Raw genomic sequence first — 24,919 nt, forward strand, 5'->3', positions numbered from 1 at the left:
ACTTTAGGAAGGGCATGAAGGCTTTGGAGAGGGTAGAGAAGAGATTTACTGGAATGGTTCCAGGGATGAGGGATTACAGTTACATGGATAGACTGGAGCAGCTGGGGTTGTTCTCCTTCGAGCAGAGAAGGCTAAGAGGAGATTTGTTAAAGGTGTTTAAAATCATGAAGTGTTTGGATAGAGTAAATAAAGAGAAACTGTTTCCAATGGCTGAAGGGTCGATAACGAGAGGGCACAGATTTAAGGTGATTGGCAAAAGAACCAGAGGTGACATGAGGAAAAACTTTGTTATGCAATGAGTGGTTAGGATTTGGAATGCACTGCCTGGTCGGGTGATGGTTATAGATTCAATAGAAGCCTTCAAAAGGGAGCTAGATAAATACTTGAAGGAGAAAAAATTGCAGGGATATGGGGAAAGAGTGGGAGAGTGGGAATAACTGGATTGCTCTTCAAAAGAGCCGGCGCAGACTCGGTGGGCCAAATGGCCTCTTTCTGTGCTGTACTATTCTATGATTCTATGAATGAACATGTGTTTATATAGCATCTTTCACGACCTCAGGACATCCCAAAGTGCTTTACAACCAATGCAGTACCTTTGAAGTGTAGTCACTGTTGTAATGTAGGAAATGCGGCAGCCAATTTGCGCTCAGCAAGATCCCACAAACAGCAATGTGAAAATGACTAGATAATCTGTTTCTGTTATGTTGGTTGAGGGATAAATATTGGCCAAGACACCGGGAATAACTCCCCTGCTCTTCTTCGAAATAGTGCCATGGGATCTTTTACATCCATCTGAGAGAGCAGACGGGGCCTCAGTTTAATGTCTCATCTGAAAGACGGCACCTCTGACAGTGCAGCACTCCCTCAGCACTGCACTGGAGTGTCAGCCTAGCTTTATGTGCTCAAGTCCCTGGAGTGGAACTTGAATCCACAACCTGCTGACTCAGAGGCGAGTGTGCTACCAACTGAACCACAGTCAACAAGGAGAAATTAGGGCAGATGCCCAAAAGCTTGGTCAAAGACGTAGGTTTTAAGGAGCGTCTTAAAGGAGGAAAGAGAGGTAGCAAGGCGGAGAGGTTTAGGGAGGGAATTCCAGAGCTTAGGGCCTAGGCAGCTGAAGGCACAGCCACTAATGGTTGAGTGATTATAATCAGGGATCCTCAAGAGGCCAGAATTAGAGGAGGGTTGTGGGGCTGGAGGAGATTACAGAGATAGGGAGGGGCGAGGCCATGGAGGGATTTGAAAACAAGGATGAGAATTTTAAATATAGGCATTGCTTAACTGGGAGCCAGTGTAGGTCAACGAGCACAGGGGTGATGGGTGAACAGGACTTGGTGTGAGTTAGGATACAGGCAGCAGGGTTTTGGATGTCCTCAAGCTTACGAAGGGTAGAACATGGGAGGCCAGCCAGGAGTGCGTGAAATAAAGAATAGATTTGCCTTTCTAATCTAGGCTTTATTAACTTAAAAATCCTGTAGCACATCTTCAACACCCAGTCCCAACTAAAGGCTGGAAAGAACTGAATTTAAGATGGCCACCGCAAATCACATGACATCAACTACCAATGAGATTACAGCATATATCCCAAGGCAGGAACAAACAACCAATCACACTTCTTACTAAACATAAAGAATAATCACCACATTCACCCCTCCTTTTAAAATATACTCCAACCTAAATAACCTTTACAATTAATAATTAATTATTTACAACTAAAACTATGCACAGACAAAATAAAACTATTCAACATGACACAATACTAAGTGAGCAACAACAATTAGTAACATTGCACATAAGTATTAAGTATCTCTCAACTAAAACAATATAATATAATATTTCAATAATTTTAAAACATTACTATCAATTTAAAAGTCCATTTTCAATCAGTCGACCGGATATCTTGTTCGTGTCGACCTTCTCAACCTTGGTGAAATTCCTTGCCCTCCCACACCAGGAGACACAGAAGTATCTTCTGCAGGAAGGCTATCCATATCCCGGTTTTCAACGGTTTCCGGATTAGAAACCCCATCAGGAGGTAAACTGGGACGGTCATGAACATCCATCGAGGGCTGACTAATAGAAGTATAATTATCTGCAGTCGGATTGGAAATATTCGTAGTATCTGTAACAGCATCCACATTATCTGAATCATGACTATTGTTAATACCCTCAGAAGAGGGCTGGCCACCACAAGGAGCCAAGTCTTTAATTGAAACGGTACTTTCTTTCCCATCTTGGAATCGAATATGAGCATATTGGGAATTTGCCTCCAACAGCTCCACCTCCTCCACTAAAGGATCATATTTTGACAATCTAACATGGCATCGAAGCAGCACAGGTCCCTGCATAGTAAGCCATGAAGGTACCGAATATCCCGTAGTAGATCTCCGTGGATAGTTAAAGAGCCTTTCATGGGGGGTCACATTAGTAGCCGTTGAAAGCAATGATCTAATGGAATGCAGGGCATCAGGCAGTACCATTTCCCACTGTGTATTCTTAAGGTCCCCGGATGTCAAAGCCAACATAACTGCCTTCCAGATCACCCCATTGTATCGTTCGCACTGTCCATTACCCTGGGGATTATACGGGGTAGTTCTGCTAGTAGAAATTCCCTGACTCTGAAGGTATTCCTTCAACTGGGAAGACATAAAAGAACTTCCCTGATCCGAATGGATATACACAGGCATCCCAAAGATGACAAAAAGTTGAGTCAGACATTTGATAACTGTAGCAGCTGATACATCTGCGCAAGGAAAAGCAAAAGGGAACCTTGAAAACTCATCCACAACAGTAAATATATATCGGTTTTGAGTAGTTGAAGGAAGAGGCCCCTTGAAATCGACGCTCAAACGTTCAAAAGGAGAAGTAGCCTTTATAAGATGAGCTCGTTGAGGCTTAAAGAAATTCGGTTTACACCGAGCACAGATAGAGCATGATGAAGTCATCCGCTTGACGTCTTCAACTGAAAAGGGCAAATTCTTACTGCGTACGAAGTGTATCATCCTCGTAACCCCAGGATGGCATAAGGCATTGTGAAGATTAACAAGCGTATCTCCATGAATCACAGAACAATAAGCCCTCGACAGCGCATCAGCAGCAACATTATCCTTCCCCGGACGATAAACTATATCAAAATGGTAACATGCCAACTCAATGCTCCACCTCATTATTTTATCATTCTTAATCTTTCCAAAATGTTTGACATCAAACATAAAGGACACAGACTTTTGATCAGTTACCAACGTAAAATGTCGCCCCGATAAATAATGCCTCCATTTACGCAGTGCTTCTACTATTGCATACGCCTCTTTCTCTATTGAAGAATGCCTTTTTTCACTATTATTCAAGGTACGTGAGAAAAAGGCCACAGGTCTTCCATTTTGGTTCAGAGTAGCCCCAATTGCAAAATCAGAAGCATCCATCTCAATCACAAAAGGAACCTGCTCATCAATAGAATGCACAACTGCTCCAAGGATATCCTTTTTAAAATTATCAAAACACGTCCTGGCCTCCCATGATAGAGGATATGTCATAACCCGAATAAGAGGCCGGATCTTCTGTGAAAAATTTGCAATCCAATTAGAATAGTAAGAAAACAGTCCAACAACTCATTGCAAAGCCTTAGAATTAGTAGGACAAGGTAAATCAATCAATGGTCGCAGACATTCTGGGTCTGGTTTAATCTTGTTTCCCGAGATAATGTACCCCAGTAGATTTACCTCAGTGGTCGAAAAGGTACACTTCTCTTTATTGAAAGTTAAACCAACTTTTTCCGCAGCTTGAAGGAATCTTTCTAAATTAGAATCATGCTCCACCCTTGATTTGCCACACACCGTGATGTCATCTAAGTATGAAAAGGTGTCAGAGAGAGAGTTATCACTTATAAAAGCATCCATTGCCCGTTGAAAACAAGCAACACCATTAGTAACACCAAATGGTATTCCGCAAAACTGATACAGCTTTCCACCAGCCTCAAAGGCCGTATATGGTTGATCCTTCTTAACAATAGGAATCTGATGATAAGCACTCTTTAGGTCAATAGTGCTAAAAACCTTATACTGAGATACTTTATTGATAAGCTCATCAATCTTAGGCAAAGGGTACGCATCTAATTGAGTATACCTATTAATAGTTTGGGAATAGTCTATCACCATTCGTTTCTTATGTCTCTCGTTAGTCGTGACAACTACCTGTGCCCGCCAAGGCGAACAACTAGGTTCAATGATTCCTTCCAATAAGAGACGTTGAACTTCAGAATTAATACATTCTCTATCCTGACTGCTATACCTTCTTGACTTGGTAGCAATTGGCTTACAATCCGGCATCAAATTGGAAAAAAGTGATAATGGAGAAATGGATAAAGAGGTTAATCCACAAATAGATAAAGGTGGCTTAGTCCCGCCAAATGAAAGACTGAGAGACTCGTGTAACTGAAGCACATCATGGCCAATCAAAATATCCACACAGAGATTAGGCAAAACAGATAGGCGTATATCAGTATACGTATTACCTAGAAGAATCAATTTCACAAGGCAACAACCAGCTACTTGTGAAGTGAGAGTCGTCTGAGCCATACACACCTGATAGGAAACAGGCGAAATGTTCAAATGCTTCTCCTTTACAAACTGAAGACTTATAAAACTCTCGGTACTGCCCGTATCTATAAGGGCCTTCACTTCCAACCCATTAACTTGGGCCGTAACTATAGCTTTGTTTAGGCCATGAGCAAATGCAGCAGAAATTGATGCAATAAACGCCCTATCTAAAGGCTGAATAGTCACAGAGGAGGTAATTGAACCTAATGATTTACACACACGTGCGTAATGACCTCTCTTGCCGCATTTACTACACACAGCCTCCCGAGCAGGACACTTCAGACGAGGGTGCCGGACGTTCCCACAAAAATAACACTTCTGAATCCTAGAGGCAACAGCCGCTGAAGTAGAAACTGTTTCAGAATCTAGTAAACCACTCCTATTAAGTCCACATAATTCCTTTTCATCCGGAACTGCCGAAACCACAGTCACAGGCCGATTAAAAAGAGCATAAGAATCCAAACTTCTCTGAGCCACATCCAATGTAGAAGCTTGCTCAAAAGCACTCTTAAGATCCAAAGTCTTATTTTCTAACCACCGCTGACGAATTGATCTAGACAGTAATCCATTAATAAAAGCATCCCGTACCGATTCTTCCTTATATTCTTCAGCCGTCACGGCCTTATAATTACAGTTAACACTAAGGCACCGAAGTGCTTGTAAATAAGTATCCAAAGATTCTCCCACCTGCTGCCTACGGGCAGATAGAAGGTGACGTGCAAATACCTCATTCTTTGGTTTAACAAAAATCTTTTCCAATGTAGAAATAGCCACTTCGTAAGTTTTACAGTCCAAAATGTACTTATACACATCCGGAGCAATGTAGTTGATCAACATATTCAGCTTGTTTAGAGACTCTTGATCCAACACGCCCAAAATGTTTTTAAATGTACAATACCAATGTTTCCATTTATCATCCACTCCTGCAGAATTAGGGTCAGCATTGAATCGTTCTGGTTGAAGATATCGCTCCATTCTGACATAAAGTTAATAAATTGAAATGAAGAATAGATTTGCCTTTCTAATCTAGGCTTTATTAACTTAAAAATCCTGTAGCACATCTTCAACACCCAGTCCCAACTAAAGGCTGGAAAGAACTGAATTTAAGATGGCCACCACAAATCACATGACATCAACTACCAATGAGATTACAGCATATATCCCAAGGCAGGAACAAACAACCAATCACAATACTTCTTACTAAACATAAAGAATAATCACCACAGTGCATTGGAATAGTCAAGTCTTGAGGTAACAAAGACATGGATGAGGGTTTCAGCAGCAGATGAGCTGAGGCAAGGGCAGAGATGGGCGATGTTACAGAGGTGGAAGTAGGCGGTCTTAGTTACGGCACAGATGTGTGTTCGGAAGCTCATTTCAGGGTCAAATATGACACAAAGGTTGCAAACAGTCTGGTTCAGCCTCAGACAGATGCTAGGGAGAGGGATGGAGTCGGTGGCTAGGGAACAGAGTTTGTGGCGGGGACCAAAGACAATGGCAATATTTCGTTGACCCGAATGTTTAGAAGCAGACGGAATCGACTGGGAGTATACTGTTTGCACACCATTTTCCTCGGTCAGCTCATTAGCACGGCTCTAGATTTCAGATGTGGGCGGGCATGGAAGTGACAGGTGCAGAAAATTGTGCGAGGGTCGAATTTAAAGGCATGGGGACAATTAAAGGAAAGTGGCACAATAGTGCGGCAAAAATTCTTTAGAAAGGCTCAAAAAAGCATTTCAACCCATCAGCCAAGACTTAAGAAGCAACAGGCAAGAGGGGAAACCCCAGGTCCAACTTCTCATCAAACGACAGTGCAGCCAGGCATCCTGTTTGGCCCTGTTTAGCAGCTGTTGAAGTGGGGGAGGTGCTGCATGAGCTGGCATTGCGAGGCGGGTGGACCTCTTTGCCATCCGATGCCACCATCTGCCTAGGTCAGCGTTTCAAAGTGCGGGCCAGGAGATTGAGACGGGTTAAAATCTGCAGCTAATTGGCACTGTCATTGGCTGTGCCAGTTCCAAGCCGCATGGTAACTACAGGTGTCCTAGTACTAGATGGCACAGCCCTGCATCTAGGCCTCTGCTGACCCACACCCTGTGAAGATAGTTCCCCACAGTCAACACCAGGTATGTCCAACAATGTCTGCAGATGTGGTTGGTGGCAATTTGGCAACTGCGACCAATGAGGGTACATTGTGTGGTTGGACACCCTGGCAAGCCTGCTTTCATTCAGTACCATGGGGCACTGTGATTAGGGATGCTTCCAATGAAGCATCCATCCAACATTAGGACTGTTCAGGCATTTATGTATATTAGAGGTGGCTTTTTGTCAGCTGCTTCTGGGAATAGGAGCCTTTCCTTAACATAACTGTGTCTTTTGAATACTCTTGAGTATATGTAGCACAGCTGGATAGCTAATTCACGTAGAATTAATTAAGAATCATTGGGGGAGAAATTCGGTGGGCTGCACCACCAGTTAGCGCCTAAAGAGGGCACTCAGTGGCTTTAGCGCCACTGGCCACGCCTCCCGCGATATTTAGCTGGGGCGCTAATGGCAGCATTAGCCTGTTGCGCTGCACCGCCACCGATTATGTCATCGGTGTGCGCAGCGCCCCGCTACCGCCCCGATCGCAATACTTGGCAGCGACCGCCTCTGTAGCGCCGCTCGCTAATCGCGCCCGGTTCACGGGGCCTACCTGTGGCGGCAGTGGTGCAAATTAAGGTGGAGGTGCGGGGTGGCCGTTTTTTTCAGCGGCCGCCTGCCAGCACCTCCGTCCCCGGCCTCCTGTTCTCCCCCCGTGGCAATGCCGGCTGTTTTCCGAGAGCCCAGCATTTCTCCTCGATGCCGGGCTCTTTTGCCGGCACTCACGATCGCTCATCGCGCTGGTGCAGGTCCCTCCCCCTTAAGAATGGGAGGAAGGCTTGCAGTACCACAGCGCGCCATGCTGCAGCGTGTGGCGCTGCGGCACGTTGCGCTGCGATATTCAGTTTCAGCGCCCTAAGAGGGACGCGGAGCACCTCGAGCCTCGCCTTGTGTCTCTCTTGGGGCGCTCAAGCTGAATTTCCGGCGATCGCTGCTGCTCCGATCGCAGCGCAAAATCTGGCGCCCAGGCGAGCTTGGCGCCCCATTTGCGGCTCCACCCAATTTCTCCCCCCTTGTTTTGCACACCAGAACATTGGGAAATGACATGCAGGACATCCCTGCCACCATGTTCATATTTAAATGAGGTACCCTCCTGTTGTAGGTGCGCGCTTCCGCTGGCCATTTGGAAATGGCGGTGGAAAGTGGGTTGGGCGCTAAGGTTATGGTGGATCAGAAATCCAAACTGAGCCAACTGATTTATGCCGGAACATCGGGCAGTCCCGATCGGACTATCTCGGTCACAGAGTAGCGCTCCCTTTAACTCTGTCATACTCAGAAGCACCCCCACCTTACTGTGCCAGCATCGCATTGCTCCACTTCCCACACCAGCCAACCTGTGACCTCTTAGAGTGAATCTGTGGATTAGAGTCTCTGTTTGAGATATTGGGCTGTTCAATGCCTAACTCATTTATTTGAGATTCCACTGTCCACCATTTCAATTCTCATTTCTAACCTTCAGTCTCAGTTGGTGCTGAATGTTTTTGTCTTTGATTCTCGGGATGTGGGTGATTTATTTATTGTCATCAGTAGTGGCTTGCTAGGCAACTTCAGAGGGTATTAAGAGTTGGCCACATGGACCAAGGTTTCAGCAGCAGATGGACTGAGGCAGGGGCGGAGACTGGCAATATTATAGGGATAACCGCTGGTACACTCATCTGATACCAAACCACTAAACTACCAGATCCATGTAGAGACATCTGTTGTACACACATTGCCTGTTGGGAACTGGGAATGATATTGCACAATTCTTCCTTCTTTCTCTGACTTATAAGTTTTCTGAAGTATTCGTTCTGTAAGCTTGCTTTATTTTCCTACTGTACAGGTCGCCCTACGAAACCATATATATCTGTCCCGGAAGAAGTACTTGAAGGTGACGAGATGGTGACTTTGACGTGTTCTTCCACCAACATTGACCAAAGGGGGAGAGCCACTCTGAGCTGGGATGGTATCACTGATCTGACAGAATGGGTTCCCAGGACCGAAGAACAGTGGGCTGGATACTCCTGGTCACTCACGAGTAATTTTGCATTCATCCCATCTTACCAGCATCACAACCAGCTCATCAAATGTATGGTTAATTACATACCATACCCATATTCAGATGAAACCTACTTAACACTGCAAATAAGATGTAAGTTCACACGGCTTTTAAATGACTCTCAATTACAAACAAAGCCTTGGGCGCAATAATGGTACTGGTTACAAGGTCTTCTGTAAAGACTATTAATGGTTTGGTTAAACAAGAGTAATATCATGAAAGGGATTGATCTTGTAAATCTATAATTGATCAATGTAGAGAAAAAGGACAAAGGTTTTCTTTAAACGCTGGGACTATTGTCACCTGATTAGTCACATTGCACACTGATTTTTAGTGCTGGGGAGGTTCCCCTATTTATTGTGGTCAAAAAGACAGGGGATAGCTTTGGGGATGGATAGAAGGAGAGAGGAAGAAGGAAATCGGACACAATGAAAGGAGGAAGGAACTCAGGGAAGGAGGAAGTAAGAAAGCAAGCAGGCAGGTATGAAGTGTGGAGGAAAAGAGGAAGGGAGGGAGAAAGGAAAGGAAGGAGGGAGCAAGGAAGGAGGAATATATATCTCTGGTATCTATAGGCAGTGTGTTATGTATAAGCATGCAATGTTTCCCTGGTACCTATAGGTAGTGGGTTATGTATAAATATGCAGTGGTATTCCTGATACTGACAGGTGGTATTAAAAGAAGTAGGTGAGGAAATTGTAGATGCTCTAGTCATGATCTTCCAAAACTCTCTTAATTCTGGAATTGTCCCTTTGGATTGGAAAATTTCCAATGCCATTCCATTATTTGAGAAGGATAGGAAATTATAGGTCTATGGCTGTGATATTTGGCAATTTAGCACCGGTAGTTAAGGCCGGTTTGGAGAAGAAAATGGTGGCCACCTCGTTTCTGACCACTTCCGACACGGCCCGCACTGTTCACCATCTTGGTGAGGGCAATAGCGTGGGAGGGACCTGCGTGCATCGGCAGTATGCAGAGTAGGCAGATTGTGACATCAGTCATAGAAGATAGGATCAGGAGTAGGCCATTCGGCCCTTCGAGCCTGCTCCGCCATTCAATGAGATCATGAGACCATGTAACGCTGATTTGATGCACGACCTGCCATTTTTGGCGTTGCTGCTCCAATCAACGCCGTTTCTAAACAGGCATGGTTGAACGTGTGTTCAGCTGCACGCAGGACCCCTCACCAGCGCTATTTAAAGGGATACATCCAACTTGCAGGTAAGTTGATTATTTCTCTTGCACTGTCTCTTGCAGAGTTTATATGAATACTGGCTTGCTGGAAGACATTTCAAAAGTGTTAAAGTGTGAAGGGAGTGCTGCTGGACATTGGGAAGGTGTTGGCTGCTCCTGGAAGGCCTCTGAGTACACCACTTGCTCCCAGTCATGGGGAATCTATTTGCAGTTCCCCTCGTGCTGCAGCATGACAGGGAGATGGAGCAGAGGCAACAAAGACAAGCTGCTCACAAATGGAGGAGGAGGAGGGGGAGGCGGGCTCTCAGCAGGAGGCCTTACCCACCTAGGGTCTTCTCCTACCTGCACCTAAGCCAGGAGCAGTGTGTTTGGCTGCTCCGCTTCACCAAGGAGGCGGTCCCAGAACTCTGCCACCTCTTGGAACCAGATCTGCAGCCTCAGAACAGAGCAACAACGGCCCTGCCAGTTGCCCTCAAGGTGACCGTGGCCCTGAATTTTTTCACCAGCAGATCCTTCCAGGCTGGAACAGGCGACATAGCAAACCATCCATCGCTGCATCCGGGTGATCAAAGAGGCTCTGTACTCTAGGAGAAAGGACTACATTGTCTTCTTTCTAAACAGGGATCAGCAGGAGGAGCGCATATGTGGCTTTGCCAGGATATCGGGCTTCCTCATAGTGCAGGGCGCCATCAACTGCACACATGTGGCTTTGCGGGCACCACATGTCAATGCTGAGCTGTACCATAACCGCAAAGGGCACCACTCACTTAATGTGCAGTTGATGTGCGACCACAGTCTGCACATCATGATGGTGAATGCCTGGTATCCTGGCAGCAGTCATGATGCCTTTATCCTGCGCCCGTCAGCTGTGCCAGAAACCTTCCAGCTACCACGCCGAACCCAAGGGTGGCTGTTAGTTGACAAGGGCTATCCGCTCTACACATGGCTGATGACTTCCCTCCACAACCCCAGCACTCGTGGCCAGCAATCATATAATGACAGCCATGCTGCCACCATGAACCTTGACCGCTTGGGAGGAGCTCTTCAGTACTCACCGGAGTGGGTGTCTCAATTCGTAGTGGTCTGCTGCATCCTCCACAACTTGACCAACATGAGTGTGCAGCCCTTGCCACCACAGGTTCCGCGACCACCTCAGAAGGAGGAGGAGGAAGGGAGGGGGCAGCCTGCAAATCCCCGTTCCGGACAGTCTTTCCGTGAGTGCCTCATCAGGCTCCCCTGAATGAATCCCCAGATCCCTGTTGCTCACCACTTCCTCACCTTACCATTCACTCTGTCATGGAACAGCACAACGTCCTCTTGACCAGAATGCTGAAATAAAAGCCACCACAAAGCAAACGTTCCAAACATAATTTATAAATGATTAATTCCAAAACGACATTACAAAGTCAACTAATCACCCTTGTACATTCCCTTAGAGTCTGTCTTTTGTGTGCCTTGGCCTATCTTAGTGCTACCACAGTGGCTGCAGCATGGCTGGTGGAAGGCTGCTGACTTTCCGTGTGTGACCTCGCTCTCTGAGGACCTGGCAGCTGTGCTACCCTTTCCCCCTGCCCTCGCTGCAGCCCACGTGCCCAGTGACTCACCACATGCAGATCTTGCCTCGATATTACCCTCTAAAGTTCGCACTGTGCCATTTTCTGAGCTGGTGTCTGGGAGTGTCAGATCGAGACAGTGTCTCTTCTTCTCTATCACTCTCCTCCTCTAGTTCTTCATGCACTGTCTGGGTTGGTTGGAGTTCTTGGGTATCTGAAAGGAGAAAGGCGTAAGGGTCAGGTTGTGGTGAGGGGAATGGTGGGGAAATCAAGTTATGCATGTTTGCACCATCAGCAGCTTGTAAATGAGAAGAGTGTGGGATGAGGGATGAGGGGGAAGTGGGATGTGAGAAGAAGGATTAGGTATGAGCATACCATCATCATCAATGCTTTCAGCCTCGCCGATCACCACGGCCTCAGTGACGGCCCCTCCAATTATATCCAGAACTGTCTCCTCCAGCTGCGTCAGGTTCTGCAGCAGTGCCCGCCCCCTCCCGGTTATGTGCCACCTTGACTTGCAAGAGAAAGGGAAGTGCGTCAGTGAGTGTAGTGCAATGTGTTTGGGTGATGCACCAATCATGGTTGAATAGCTGCCATTGTGTGCAAGGTGAGAGATGTGGGTGTGAGGCTTGCAACATAGGTAAGTGTGTGAGGGTGAGGTGAAGCTATGATTGTGAGCTATGAGTCATGATTGCTAGAGATTGTTGGTAGGTAATTGATGGGCGTGTGGTGCATTGAGCCGCGTGTGAGGCTAGTGGTGCAGTTGATAGGATATGGCATTTGACGATGCACTCACTGAGCTTGACCACTTGTGTGAGGGCATTAAACTTATTGCGGCACTGGATCCAGGACCTGGGAGAAAGACTGGTGGCACTGATTGCTTCAGCAATCTGCTCCCACTGCCTTCGTACAGTCTGTCTGGAGGGCCCCCTGGCCTCCTGCAGGTAGAGGACCTGTCTCCTCCTATCGACCCCCTGCACTAAGGCCTCTAGTGCTATGTCCAAGAACCAAGGTGCCCTTTCACTGCCCTGTTGTGACATTAGTACCTTCCCCTTTCCTTAACTCCACTAAGACTGAGGTGCTTCTTTCAGAATGCACCTCCCCTTTAAGAAGTGCAGACAACATTTCAACATAGACATCAGACTTCCAACGAAATTGGGTCCCATGCTCAGCACTGAACCAACCAGCAGCACATTCAGCGCAGGGCTCAGTGCTTCAATCGCGTTAATTAGCAAGCAGCACAAATTTTGCGTGCTGCCTGCATTACTTTCAATGGGCACGGACAGATCGCACATCGCGATCCCTGCGCCCGTTTTTGGGCCTTATCGAACTTAGCCCCCTATTAGTTTAATATCTGTTGTTGGGAAGTTACTAGAATCTGTTTTTAGCGACATAATGACTGAGCACTTGAGCAATTATAAACTGATCAGAGAGATCCAGCATGGATTTATAAAGAGTAAATCATATCTAAGAAATTTTCTGAGAAGGTCAAAAACATGATTTATATAGACTTCCAGGAGACATTCAATAAGGTTCCACATAAGAGATTGTGAACAAAAATGAGACTGCATGGAATTGGAGGCAACCTATGGGTTTAGATAGGGAGTTGGTGAAGAAGTAGTAGACAGAGAGTAGGGATAATGGGCAACGTTCCCTTTAAGCTGCGCGGCCGTGCAGCACTCCAGGGATCCCGTGCAACCTGCATGCCTGCTTTTCAATGTAAAAACCGCGCATGCACCATATTTTAAATGGCCTGCACAGCCCCTTAAAGGGGCCGCACAGCGCCCAAAAAAATGAGAGGGAACATTGATAATGGGTATATACTCAAATTGGCAGGATGTGGCTAGTGGAGTCCAACAGGGCTATGTACTAGGGCCTCAGCTTTTCACTATATTTATAAATGAGGAAGGACGTTCTTGCCATGGAAGGAGTGCAGCGAAGATTCACAAGGCTGATACCTGGGATGGCAGGAATGACGTATGAGGAGAGGTTGTGTCGATTGGGCTTATACTCACTGGAGTTTAGAAGATTGAGAGGGGATCTCATCGAAACCTATAAAATTCTGTCAGGCCTGGACAGACTAGATGCAGGAAGGATGTTTCCGATGGCCGGGAGTCCAGAACCAGGGGTCATAGTCTAAGGATAAGGGGTAAGCCATTTAGGACTGAAATGAGGAGGAATTTCTTCACCCAGAGAGTGGTGAACCTGTGGAATTCTCTGCCACAGAGGGCAGTAGAGGCCAGTTCATTAAATATATTCAAGAAGGAGTTGGATATATTTCTTAAGGCTAAAGGGATCAAGGGATATGGGGAGAAGGCAGGGACAGGGTACTGAATTTGGATGATCAGCCATGATCTCATTGAATGGTGGAGCAGGCTCGAGGGGCCGAATGGCCTACTCCTGCTCCTATCTTCTATGTTTCTATGTTTCTATGACTTAGATGATGACACCAAGCAATTAAATAGTGTAGATTGGAGCAGAAAGTTGCAAAGGGATATAATTAAGTGAATGGGCAAAACTGTGGTAGATGGAGTCCAATGTGGGGAAGTGTGAGATCATCCACTTTGGACCTAAGAAAGATAAATCCGAGTATTTTCTAAATGGTGAGAGGCTAAGGACTATGAATAAGAGAGATTTAGGGGTCCAAGTACAGAAATTGCTAAAAACTGATGGACATGTAGAATAAATAATCAAAAAGACTAATAGAATGTTGGCCTTTACCTCAAGAGGGCTGGAATACAAAGAGTGGAAGTTAGGTTACAGCTGTACAGAGCTGTGGTTAGACCCCATTTAAAGATTAGCATTCAGTTCTGGGAAGCACAGCTCAGGAAGGATACATTGATCTTGGAGGGGGTGCAGCACAGATTCATCAGATTGATACTGGGGCTAAAAGGGTTAAATTATGAGGACGGGTTGTATAGACTAGGCTTGTATACCCTTGAGTATAGAAGATGAAGGGGTAATCTAATTGAGATGTTTAAGATGATTAAAGGAATTGAGAGGATTCTTGACAGATCTCAAGTGCCGGGTTTTAGCGCATGCACTTCACACGCCTAAACCCGGCACTTACACGGCCCCAACGGGCACGTGCGCACCTCGAAGGGATTGCAAAATACGGCCCATTATTAATAAACATATCAACTAGTGCTGCTTCAGAAGTATTGAGTAACTACTTCACCTCAGTTGTTACTAAAGAATCTAACAAAGTAAACACTTCACTGGAGGATGTGCTTAAAAAATATTAATACAGTTGGGATAGAAAGGGAGAAAATAATTGACAAACTAGCAAAACTAAAAGAGGATAAAATTGCAGGTCCGGATGATTTTTTTAAAATTCGTTTTTATGGGATGTGGGCATCGCTGGCAAAGCCAGCATTTATTGCCCATCCCTAATTGCCCTTGAGAAGGTGGTGGTGAGCTGCCTTCTTGAACCGCTGCAGTCCGTGCGGTGAAGGTACTCACACACTGCTGTCAGGAAGGGAGTTCCAGGATTTTGACCCAGCAACGATGAAGGATCGGCGATATACTTCTAAGTCAGGATGGTGTGTGACTTGGAGGGGAACTTGGAGGTGGTGGTGTTCCCATGCGTCTGCTGCCCTTGTCCTTCTAGGTGGAAGAGGTCGCGGGTTTGGGAGGTGCTGCCGAAGAAGCCTTGGCGAGTTGCTGCAGTGCATCTTGTAGATGGTACACACTGCAGCCACGGTACGCTGGTGGTGGAGGGTGTTGATGTTTAAGGTGGTAGAGAGGGTGCCAATCAAGCGGGCTACTTTGTCCTGGATGGTGTTGAGCTTCTTGAGTGTTGTTGGAGCTGCATTCATCCAGGCAAGTGGAGAATATTACATCACACTCCTTACTTGTGCTTTGTAGATGGTAGAAAGGCTTTTGGGGAGTCAGGAGATGAGACACTCGCCGCAGAATACCTAGCTTCTGACCTGCTCTTGTTGCCACAGTATTTATGTGGCTGGTCCAGTTTCTGGTCAATGGTGACCCCCAGGATGTTGATGGTAGGGGATTTGGTGATGGTAATGCCATTGAATGTCAAGGGGCGGTGTTTAGACTCTTGCTTGTTGGAGATAGTCATTGCCCCACGCATACGCAAGGAGACTAGGGAGAAGATAGCAGACACACTAGGTTATATATAAATGTTTCGTAGAAGAGGGGATAGTGCCAGAGGACTGGCAGACAGCAAATGTTGTTCCTATATACAAAAAGGGAGACAGAACTAAACCTGGGACCTATAGACCAGTCAGCTTAATGTTAGTGATAGGAAAGATACTGGAATCTATACTAAAAGAGGTGATAGAAGAGCATCTAGAGACAGAAAATATAAAACAAAATAGTCAGCAATGATTCTGAAAGGCTAATTCATGCTTAACTAACCTGATAGAATTCTTTGAAGAGGTAATGGAAAGAGCAGGCCAGGGTAATGCGATAGAGATCATATACTTGAATTTTCAAAAGGCCTTCGATTTGGTACCACACAGTAGGCTCATGACAAAGGTTAGGGCATGTGGAGTCAGGGGACACATAGCTAAATTGATAGCAAATTGGCTAAAAAAATAGAAAGCAGAGCATAGGGATAAAGGTTAGTTATTCAGATTGGAGGAAGGTAGAAAGCGGTGTTCCACAAGGATCAGTGCTGGGACCACTCTTATTCATAATTTACATTAATGGTTTGGACTTACAAACAAGTAACTCAATATAAATATTTGCAGATGATACCAATTATAGCTAACACTGAGGAAGAATGCAACATAATACAGGAAATCATTCGGAAACTTGAAGACTGGGCAGTTAAGTAACTGGCAAATGAACTTTAATGTAGATAAATGTGAGATGACGCACTTTGGTAGGGAAAATAGAAACATCACTTACACCTTAGAAAATAAGAAACTGAATAGGGTAGAAGAGCAAAAGGATCTTGGGATACAAGTGAACAAATCATTAAAAGCAACGGTACAGATCAGCAAAGCAATTAAAAATGCTAACAAAGCACTGGGGTTTATTTCTAGGTGTATAGAATTCCAAAGTAATGAAGTTATGTTAAACGTGTACAAGGCCCTGGTCAGACCGCATTGGAATATTGTGCACAGTTCTGGTCTCCATCCTATTAAAAGGACATAGAAGCACTGGGAAAAAGTGCAAAAAGATTTACAATAACGGTAGCAGAACTGAGAGATTACAGGTATCGGGGAAGATTGAACAGGTTGGGGCTTTTTTCTTTAGGAAACAGAAGACTTCGAGGTGACCTGATAGAGGTCTTTAAAATTATGAATGGGTTGGAAAGGGTAGAAGAAGAGAGAATGTTTCCAATTGTGGGAGAATCCAGAACTAGTGGCCATAAATACAAGATAGTTACTAATAAATCTAATAATGAAATAGGAAATCATTTCTTTACTCAAAGAATGGTTAGAATGTAGAACTCGCTACTACTGGAAGTGGTTGAGGCAAATGGCTTAGATGCTTTCAGAAGGAAACTAGACAAGTGCATGAAAGAAAAGGGAATAGAAAGATAGGCTGAAAGGCTGAGATGAGGTAGATGGAATGGGAGACTTGTGTGGAGTATAAACACAGACTAGTTGGGCCGAATGACTTATTTCTGTGCTGTATATTCTATGTAATTCTATGTAGTGGTATACCTTGAACCTACAGGTGGTGTGATGTGCATAAACAAGGAGTGGTAATTCTGGTACCTACAGTTGGTGGGTTGTATATAAACAGAAGTTGTATCCCTGGTACATACCTTGTACCTACAGATGATGTGTTCTGTATATAAATATATACTATGGTATTTCTGGTACCTACAGGTGGAGTATTGTGTATAAATATGCAGTGGTGCCCCTGGAATTGAGTTGGTGTAATCTGGATTGAGAGCATCACAAACATCTAAATTTTAAGTTTAATGAATCCAAAACTTTTCTGCAGTTATACCGATGACTGCCATTTTGGTGATTGACACCACTAGCCACAACAGGCTCCTCTTATTCCCCATTATATCATCACCCAATAGCTATAATGCAGTGTTTCACATGCTTTAAATTTCACTGACCAGTGATTGTTTTTTTGTACCTCTAGACCCTCCGAAAAACACAGTCCTTCTCGTGAACGGATCACAGGAAGAAATAAAAGAAGGTGATTGCGTTACACTTGTGTGTGTCGGCAACAGTTTCCCTGAAGCTAACTACACCTGGTACAAGAAAGACCGATCCACAAATAAAACAGAGATTCTGAATACTGCAAGCAGCAATATATTATTCCAAAAAATATCAAGGAAAAATTCTGGATTCTACAACTGCATGGCCACAAATTATTTGGGAAGCAGTTTGTCTTCAGAAGTGGAAATTGATGTGCAATGTGAGTATTTGGGTTTTCGTATTCCCAAAGTTTAAGGGAAGTATTTGGAGGGTATGGTAGTGTGGTGGTTATGGTACTGGACTAGTATCCCGTTATGTGCAAGTTGTAATACAATACATCTGGTAACGTTCGACCTGGCACCAGCATAAAAGTGACCGTGAAATATGCTGGGATGTTGATAAAAACCCACCTTGCTGACTCGTGTCTTTTAGAGAAGGGGACTTGCCACCCCTGCTTGGTGTGGTTTACATGTGACTCTCCCCCACATCTTGAGGTCTTCTGACCATGGCCTTTTGAGTGCAAATTGTTGTTGTTGTATTGAGAACTGCCCGTGAGCCTCTGTCAGTATCACTCTATGAGCAGGCAGCAATGGATCTACCAAAGTGCCACCACTTATTTTGAGGCCGCCAGCTTGAGTAAATGCTGGGAGCTCATCTAATGGGTTTGTACTGCAGGGCACAGTCTTACACAGCAGAGCCCCACGTCGCCACAGAGATCAGCTCCTGATATCAAGACTGAAAGGGTGGAGAGCGTCATAGGAGGTGGAGAGCGTCATAGGGAGTGTCTCCCATGATAAGACCAAGAATCTGGTCAAGTGTAGAAAGCACCTTAGTGAGGATTTGGGGACAGCAGCTTTGTTTTGGTTGGGAGTGTCCAACTTTCACTTCCCCCATGATGGCACGGCTAAAATGTGCAATTCATCCCACAGAGAATCACTTGGGTAATTCCGCATCTAACCAGTCCATGACACCAACATGTCACACCTCCGTGCCTCAAACTAATAACCCAAATTTCCTCTCTGCGCTGCACCCAACAGATCCAATACACCCAGGAATAGTAATAGGGAACTCTGCTCCATATTGTTTTGCTCCCATTTAGTTTTGTAATCACAAATACTTCTAGCTTTTCAACTCAGCACTGGGGCAGAAAATGAAAGACGGACAAAGGAAATAAACACCTGTTGTTGAGTAGAAATTTGGTTTTGTATTAAAAGGGTAGGTTCTACTTCCCCAAGGTTTGTGAGAGCCATTACAATCCTATGCTTATACATATTCTACATGAAAAATAATTCTTGCGATGAGTAGCCATCAAGCTGAAGAGTAACAATGAAGAGGAACTGGAACACTCCTTTCTCTTTCCATCCAGTGATGGTATCAACCACACTTAGGTTAGGAATGGAAAGGTTACTTATGACACAACTCTCTCTGTGCAATGGACAGCACTTGCTGCAGAGTAAGGTTAGTTGTAGATCAGTCGGTAGCACTCTCACTTCTGAGTCAGGTGGTCGTGGGTTCAAGTCCCAACCCAGAGACTTGTGCTGACACTTCAGTGCAGCACTGAAGGAGTGCTGCACTGTCGGAGGTGGCTTCTTGCAGATGAGACGTTAAACTAAGGCCACGTTTGTCCTCTCAGGTGGACGTAAAAGATCCCATGGCACTATTTCGAAGAATAGCAGGGGCGTTCTCCTGGTGTCCTGGCCAATATTCCTGTTCCTGGGACTAGGGACAGGGTCACTGGGCAAGGCTTGGAAACTAAGCAGAGCCAGGCCTGGTTAGTACCTGGAGGGGTGACCATCAGGGAAGACCAGGTGCAGAAGGTCACGGAAGGAGCCCCGAGGAGGGGCGGTTGGTGAGAAGGTCACGGAAGGAGGAGCGGCTGGTGAGCAGGCCCGGGCGTTGGGCTGAAGATTGTCGGACAGGAGGAATGGTGGAAATGGAATAGCGGCGCGCACTGACGCAGCGGCTTTGCTTCTCCCAGTCATGGGAGCTTGCAAGATCACATTTCGTTGTTCATGTACTTGTGCAATGACAATAAAGTTGAATTATTATTATTATTATTATTATTAATATTTATCCCTCAACCTAGATAGCTAAAACAGCAGATTATCTGGTCATTATCATATTGCTATTTGTGGGAATTTGCTTTGTGATAGTTGGCTGCCATGTTTCCTACTATACAACAGTGACTACACTTCAAAAGTACTTAATTGGCTGTAACATACTTTGGGATGCCCTGAGGTCGTAGAAGGGGCTATGTAAATGCATTTCCTTCTTTTTGAACAAAATATATGTTTCGTCAAAAAGACTATAGACAATAATTGGTTTCAAATCAAATACATCCCTGCAGCTATTATTTAAAGGGACAGTTGTTAAACCACAGTTAGGCGGTTATGCCGTAATATTATGCTGTTTCATATCCCTTTAATACTCTTGCATTGCTTTCATTGGAACATCATCCACGTGTAGTAAATGCAAGGTTGGGTTGGTGATCCTGCTAACCTCGTCGAAGACTGTGCCTGACATCAGGGGATGATCTGTTCAGGTTGGCAATGTGGAAATGACATTGCTGACCCCATACCTGTACGCTGAGAGGTCGGAACAAGGAAGACTGACCCAATGCCACTGGCGAGACCTGTTTACCATCGCCAACTTTGGCACTTTTGGTCAGAAAGCAGGGAGCAAAAGACCCACCAGACAGCAAGATCATTGGATCATTCACATAGTTGGGTTGCCTCTTGCAGTGCTCTTGCACTGTGTACTGTACAGGGGCTTAAAGGGACCCTGGATCAGTCCAGGAGCTACAACACAACAATTTTGGACTCTCAAATGGAAATTCGGTTCACTCTGCGCTGGATGCAATGCAGTAACTCATCAAGGGTTCCTCGACAGCACTTCCCAAACCTGTGACCTCCACCACCTAGAAGGACAAGGGAAGCAGGTGCATGGGAACACCATCATCTCCAGTTTCCCCTCCAAGTCACACACCATCCAGACTTGGACATAGATCGCCATTCCTTCATCATTGCTGGGTCAAAATCCTGGATTGATCATTGATCCCGTGGATGAGGAGACCTCCCTTCATGATTGGGGCACACCTGTCGGTATTTGTTTTCCTCTTATTTGCCTTTCTCTCGGGTAGGCGCTGACTCAGATATGGGAGAAGCAGCAGCTGTCATCGCCCCAGTGGACATTAGAATCATAGAATCATACAGCACAGAAGGAGGCCATTCAGCCCATTGTGCCTGTGAAGGCTCTTTGAAAGAGCTATCCAATTAGTCCCACTCCCCCGTTCTTTCCCCATAACCCTGCAGTTTTTTCCTTTTCAAGTATTTATCCAATTCCTTTTTGAAAGTTATTATTGAATCTGCTTCCACCACTCAAGGCAGTGAATCACAGATCATAACAACTCGCTGGGTAAAAAAAAAGTTCTCATCTCCCCTCCGGTTTGTTTGCCAATTGTCTGAATCTGTGTCCTCTGGTTGCTGACCTTCCTGACAGTGGAAACAATTGCTCCTCGTTTACTCTATCAAAACCATTCATAATTTTGAACGCCTTATTAATTCTCCTCTTAATGTTCTCTGCTCTAAGGAGAACAACCCCAGTTTCTCAAGTCTCTCTGCATAACTGAAGTCCCTCACCCCTGGTACCATTCTAGTAAATCTCTATAGCATCTCCAAGGCCTTGACAGCCTTCCCAAAGTGTGGTAGCCTGAATTGGAAACAATACCCCAGATGAGGCCTAACTGTGATTTATAAATGTTTAGCATAACTTGCTTTTTTACTCTGTAACTCTATTTATAAAGCCCACAAGTTTTTTTAACAGCCTTATCAACTTGTTCTGCCACCTTCAAAGATTTATGTATGTGAATCCCAGGTCTCTCTTTTCATGCACCCCTTTTCAAATTGTGCCATTTAGTTTTTATTGCCTCTACTCATCCTTCCTTCCAAATTGCATCATTTCACACTTTTCTGCATTAAATTTAATCTGCCATGTGTCTGCCCATTTCACCAGTTTGTCTATGTCCTCCTGAAGTCTGTTAATATCCTCTGTACTGTTTACTACACTTAAGAGTTTTGTCATCTGCAAACTTTGAAATTATGAGTTGTATACACCAAAGTCCAAGTTATTAATATATATTAAAAATAGCAGTGATTCTAATACCGGCCCCTGGGGACCACCACTGCTCACTTCACTTCAGTCTGAAAAACAACTGTTCACCGCTACTCTCTGCTTTCTGTCTCTTAGCCAATTTCATATCCATGCTGCCACAGTCCCTGTAATCCCATAGGCTTTAATTTTGCTAACAAGTCTATTATGTAGCACTTTATCAAACACCTTTTGAAAGTCCATGTACACCACATCAACTGCGCTACCCTTATCAACTGTACTACCCTCATCAACCCTCTCTGTTACTTGATCAAAGAACTGAGTCAAGTTTGCCAGACACAATTTGCCTTTGACAAATCTGTGCTGGCTGTCAGTTATTAACTCATATAATTTTCCAAGTGACAATTAATTTTGCCCCATATTATGGTCTCTAAGACTTTCCCCGCCTCCGACGTTAGGCTGACTGGCCTGTAGTTACCAGGTTTATCCCTCTCCCCATTTTTTGAACAGAGGTGTAACATGTGCAACCATCCAGTCCTCTCACAGCACTCCCATATCTAAAAGGATTGAAAGATTGTGGCCAGAGCCTTTGCTATTTCTACCCTTATTTCCCTGAACAACCTAGGATGCATCCCATCCGGACCTGGTGACTTTTCTACTTTGAGCGCTGCCAATCTTTTAAGTACCTCCTCTTTATTTGTTTTTATCCTATACAATTTCTCTACCCCAGCCTCATGTACTATCTAAGCCCCTCTTATTTCCTTTTTTCAGTTCTCCTCTGCACTTTCTGTATTCTGCTTGATTCCCTACATTTATTATAAGCCTCTTTTTGCTGTTTCATTTTAATGTCAAGGGGGGCTAAATTCGGTTGATTTGCACCTCCCTAAGAGGGCGCTAATGGGGTGCAAATCAAATAGCACCTGGGCACGGCACCGTTAACGCCTCCCGCAAAATTTAGTGGGAGGCTAGCGGCGGCGCTAACCGTTAGCGCCCAGGCTGTAATATTGGGTGGCACCCCCCGACTTACTGCTGGACGCTATGTCCACCGGGGTCAGGGGCCTAGCTGTGGCCGGGGCGACGCTAGTTAAAGGGGAGGTGGTGGGCGGCCATTTTTGTTGCTGGCCACCTGCCAGCACCTGCCCCCGTTGCTGTCCCCGGCCCCCGTGAAATCCCCCCACAGGGTACTGGCTGCTTTCCGTGAGCTCAGCACTCCTCTGGATGTCCTTTTTTTCCCACTCATAGGAATGTATTTAGTCTGTACCCAAACTATCTCCACCTTGATGGCCTCCCATTGCTTATTTCCTGTTTTACCTACCATACCTGCCAATCCACCTGTGCCAGATACATTTTCAACTCACTGAAATTAGCCCGATTCCAGTTGAGAATCTTCACCTTTGATTATTCCTTGTACAGCGAGTGTTGAAAAGCTATTCCACCATGGAAGCCATTATGGCAAAGCATGCTCCTTACATCACCTGATGTTCTTTATCTTTGCAGAATCAGTCATGAGAGGATGGTTTGTAGCAGGAACCATGCTTCATTTTGACCCTGAATAGACAGGCCACTAAGGACAATGGTGATGCTCTCATTGCCTCTCAGCCTAAGGTCAGCTAGCTTGACACAGACCAGGGACTGGACTTCAGCATGATAAAGGGAATAAAGGGACTTCCTGGTCTTTGTAACTTAGTTACATATTATGCAGTCTGTCTTTTGGTTGAGACGTTAAACCGAGGCCCCATCTGCTCTCCCAGCTGAATGTAAAACATCCCATGGCAATATGCGAAGAAAAGCAGGGGAGTTCTCCCTGGTGTCATGGCCAACATTTATCCCTCAACCAACATGATCAAAAACAGATGATCTGGTTGTTATCACATTGCTGTTTGTGGGAGACTACTGTGCGCAATTTGGCTGCCACATTTCCCTGCATTATAACAGCGATTATGTTTCAAAAGTACTTCACTGGCTGTGAAGCACTTTGGGACGGCCTGTGGTCATGAAACATGCTATATAATTGCAAATCTTCCTTCCTTCCTCCTTGCAGTGCACTTAACCTCTGAGCTCTTTGAGCGATTTCCATTGGTTGATTGGCTAAGATGTAGCAATGATTGGTGGTGTGTTTCTCCATCTATATAATTTAAAGTCTTGAGTCTAGCCCTGTCATTCATATTATTGCTGGCTGCCAAAAGTGTCACAGCTGAATATCTGATTGCAGAAAAGTCACCTTTTTTTGTCACACTTCAGGGTGTCACAGCTCCAAAATCCACAGAGCAAACGTTAAGTGATTGGCTGAAATGAAGACCAATCTGTTAATTTACTAATCAAATCTCTGATTAAGCTAAATTTGAATGAATCAAAAACAGGTTAAATCAATTGGTAAGGAATGAGTTAGCAGCTGAAATCTGAGCAAGAAACTTGACCACCTTTTCCCCCAGAGCGACTAACTCTGAACTGGTAAATAGCAGAAACTGAACAATCAAATAACTTGTTTAATTTTGTGAACTTGGTTTCAGAATCATCTTACTATTCCAGCTATCTGAAAATGTACCAGTATAACTAACATGTATAGGATCAGCAGCCCATAAAACATTAAACAGTTCAGCATAAAATCCTTCTTGTTTACAGAGTTGTGGCCTACCCTTGTGTTGGGAGCTGTAAGATATAGCCTAGAACGTCTATACATGCTTCAGCAAAATGAGGCAGCAGAGGGACAAATCCAACAAGTAGGAAAGCCATCAAGGAAGTATATGAAGGCCTTAGAGAGGGTGCAGAAAAGATTTACAACAATGGTTCCAGGGATGAGGAACTTCAGTTACGTGGATAGACTGGAGAAGCTGGGGTTGTTCTCCTTAGAGCAGAGAAGGTTGAGAGGAGATTTGATAGAGGTGTTCAAAATCATGAGGGGTCCAGATAGAGTAGATAGAGAGAAACTGTTCCCATTGGCAGAAGGGTCGAGAACGAGAGGACACTGATTTAAGGTGATTGGCAGAAGAACCAAAGGCGACATGAGGGAAAAACTTTTTTACGCAGTGAGTCTTATGTTCATTAATAAATAGACATTCTAATTATGAACACAGCTAGCTTTTGCTAGTTACTTTATTGAGCACATGTGGACTAGGTACAGTATCTGTAGAGTCTTCCAGCTTGACTGCTGCCTTGTGGGTA

General features: G+C 44.9%; 1 protein-coding gene across 9 annotated transcripts in view; it reads left to right on the plus strand.

Moving 5' to 3' along the window:
• LOC147113802 (B-cell receptor CD22-like) overlaps positions 1-24,919 on the plus strand; it is a 69,290-nt gene that overhangs the window by 11,914 nt on the left and 32,457 nt on the right. For all 9 annotated transcript variants that reach the window (XM_085995132.1, XM_085995133.1, XM_085995130.1 and 6 more), the window contains 2 exons: positions 8,557-8,865; positions 17,592-17,870. In XM_085995132.1, coding sequence (XP_085851258.1) covers positions 8,557-8,865; positions 17,592-17,870 — 588 coding nt within the window. The remainder of the gene's footprint in view (positions 1-8,556; positions 8,866-17,591; positions 17,871-24,919) is intronic.

The sequence above is a fragment of the Somniosus microcephalus genome, chromosome 8 (genome assembly GCF_052327205.1).
Source record: "Somniosus microcephalus isolate GS21.2 chromosome 8, FLI_Smic_1.0, whole genome shotgun sequence".
In the NCBI taxonomy this organism is placed as follows: domain Eukaryota; kingdom Metazoa; phylum Chordata; class Chondrichthyes; order Squaliformes; family Somniosidae; genus Somniosus; species Somniosus microcephalus.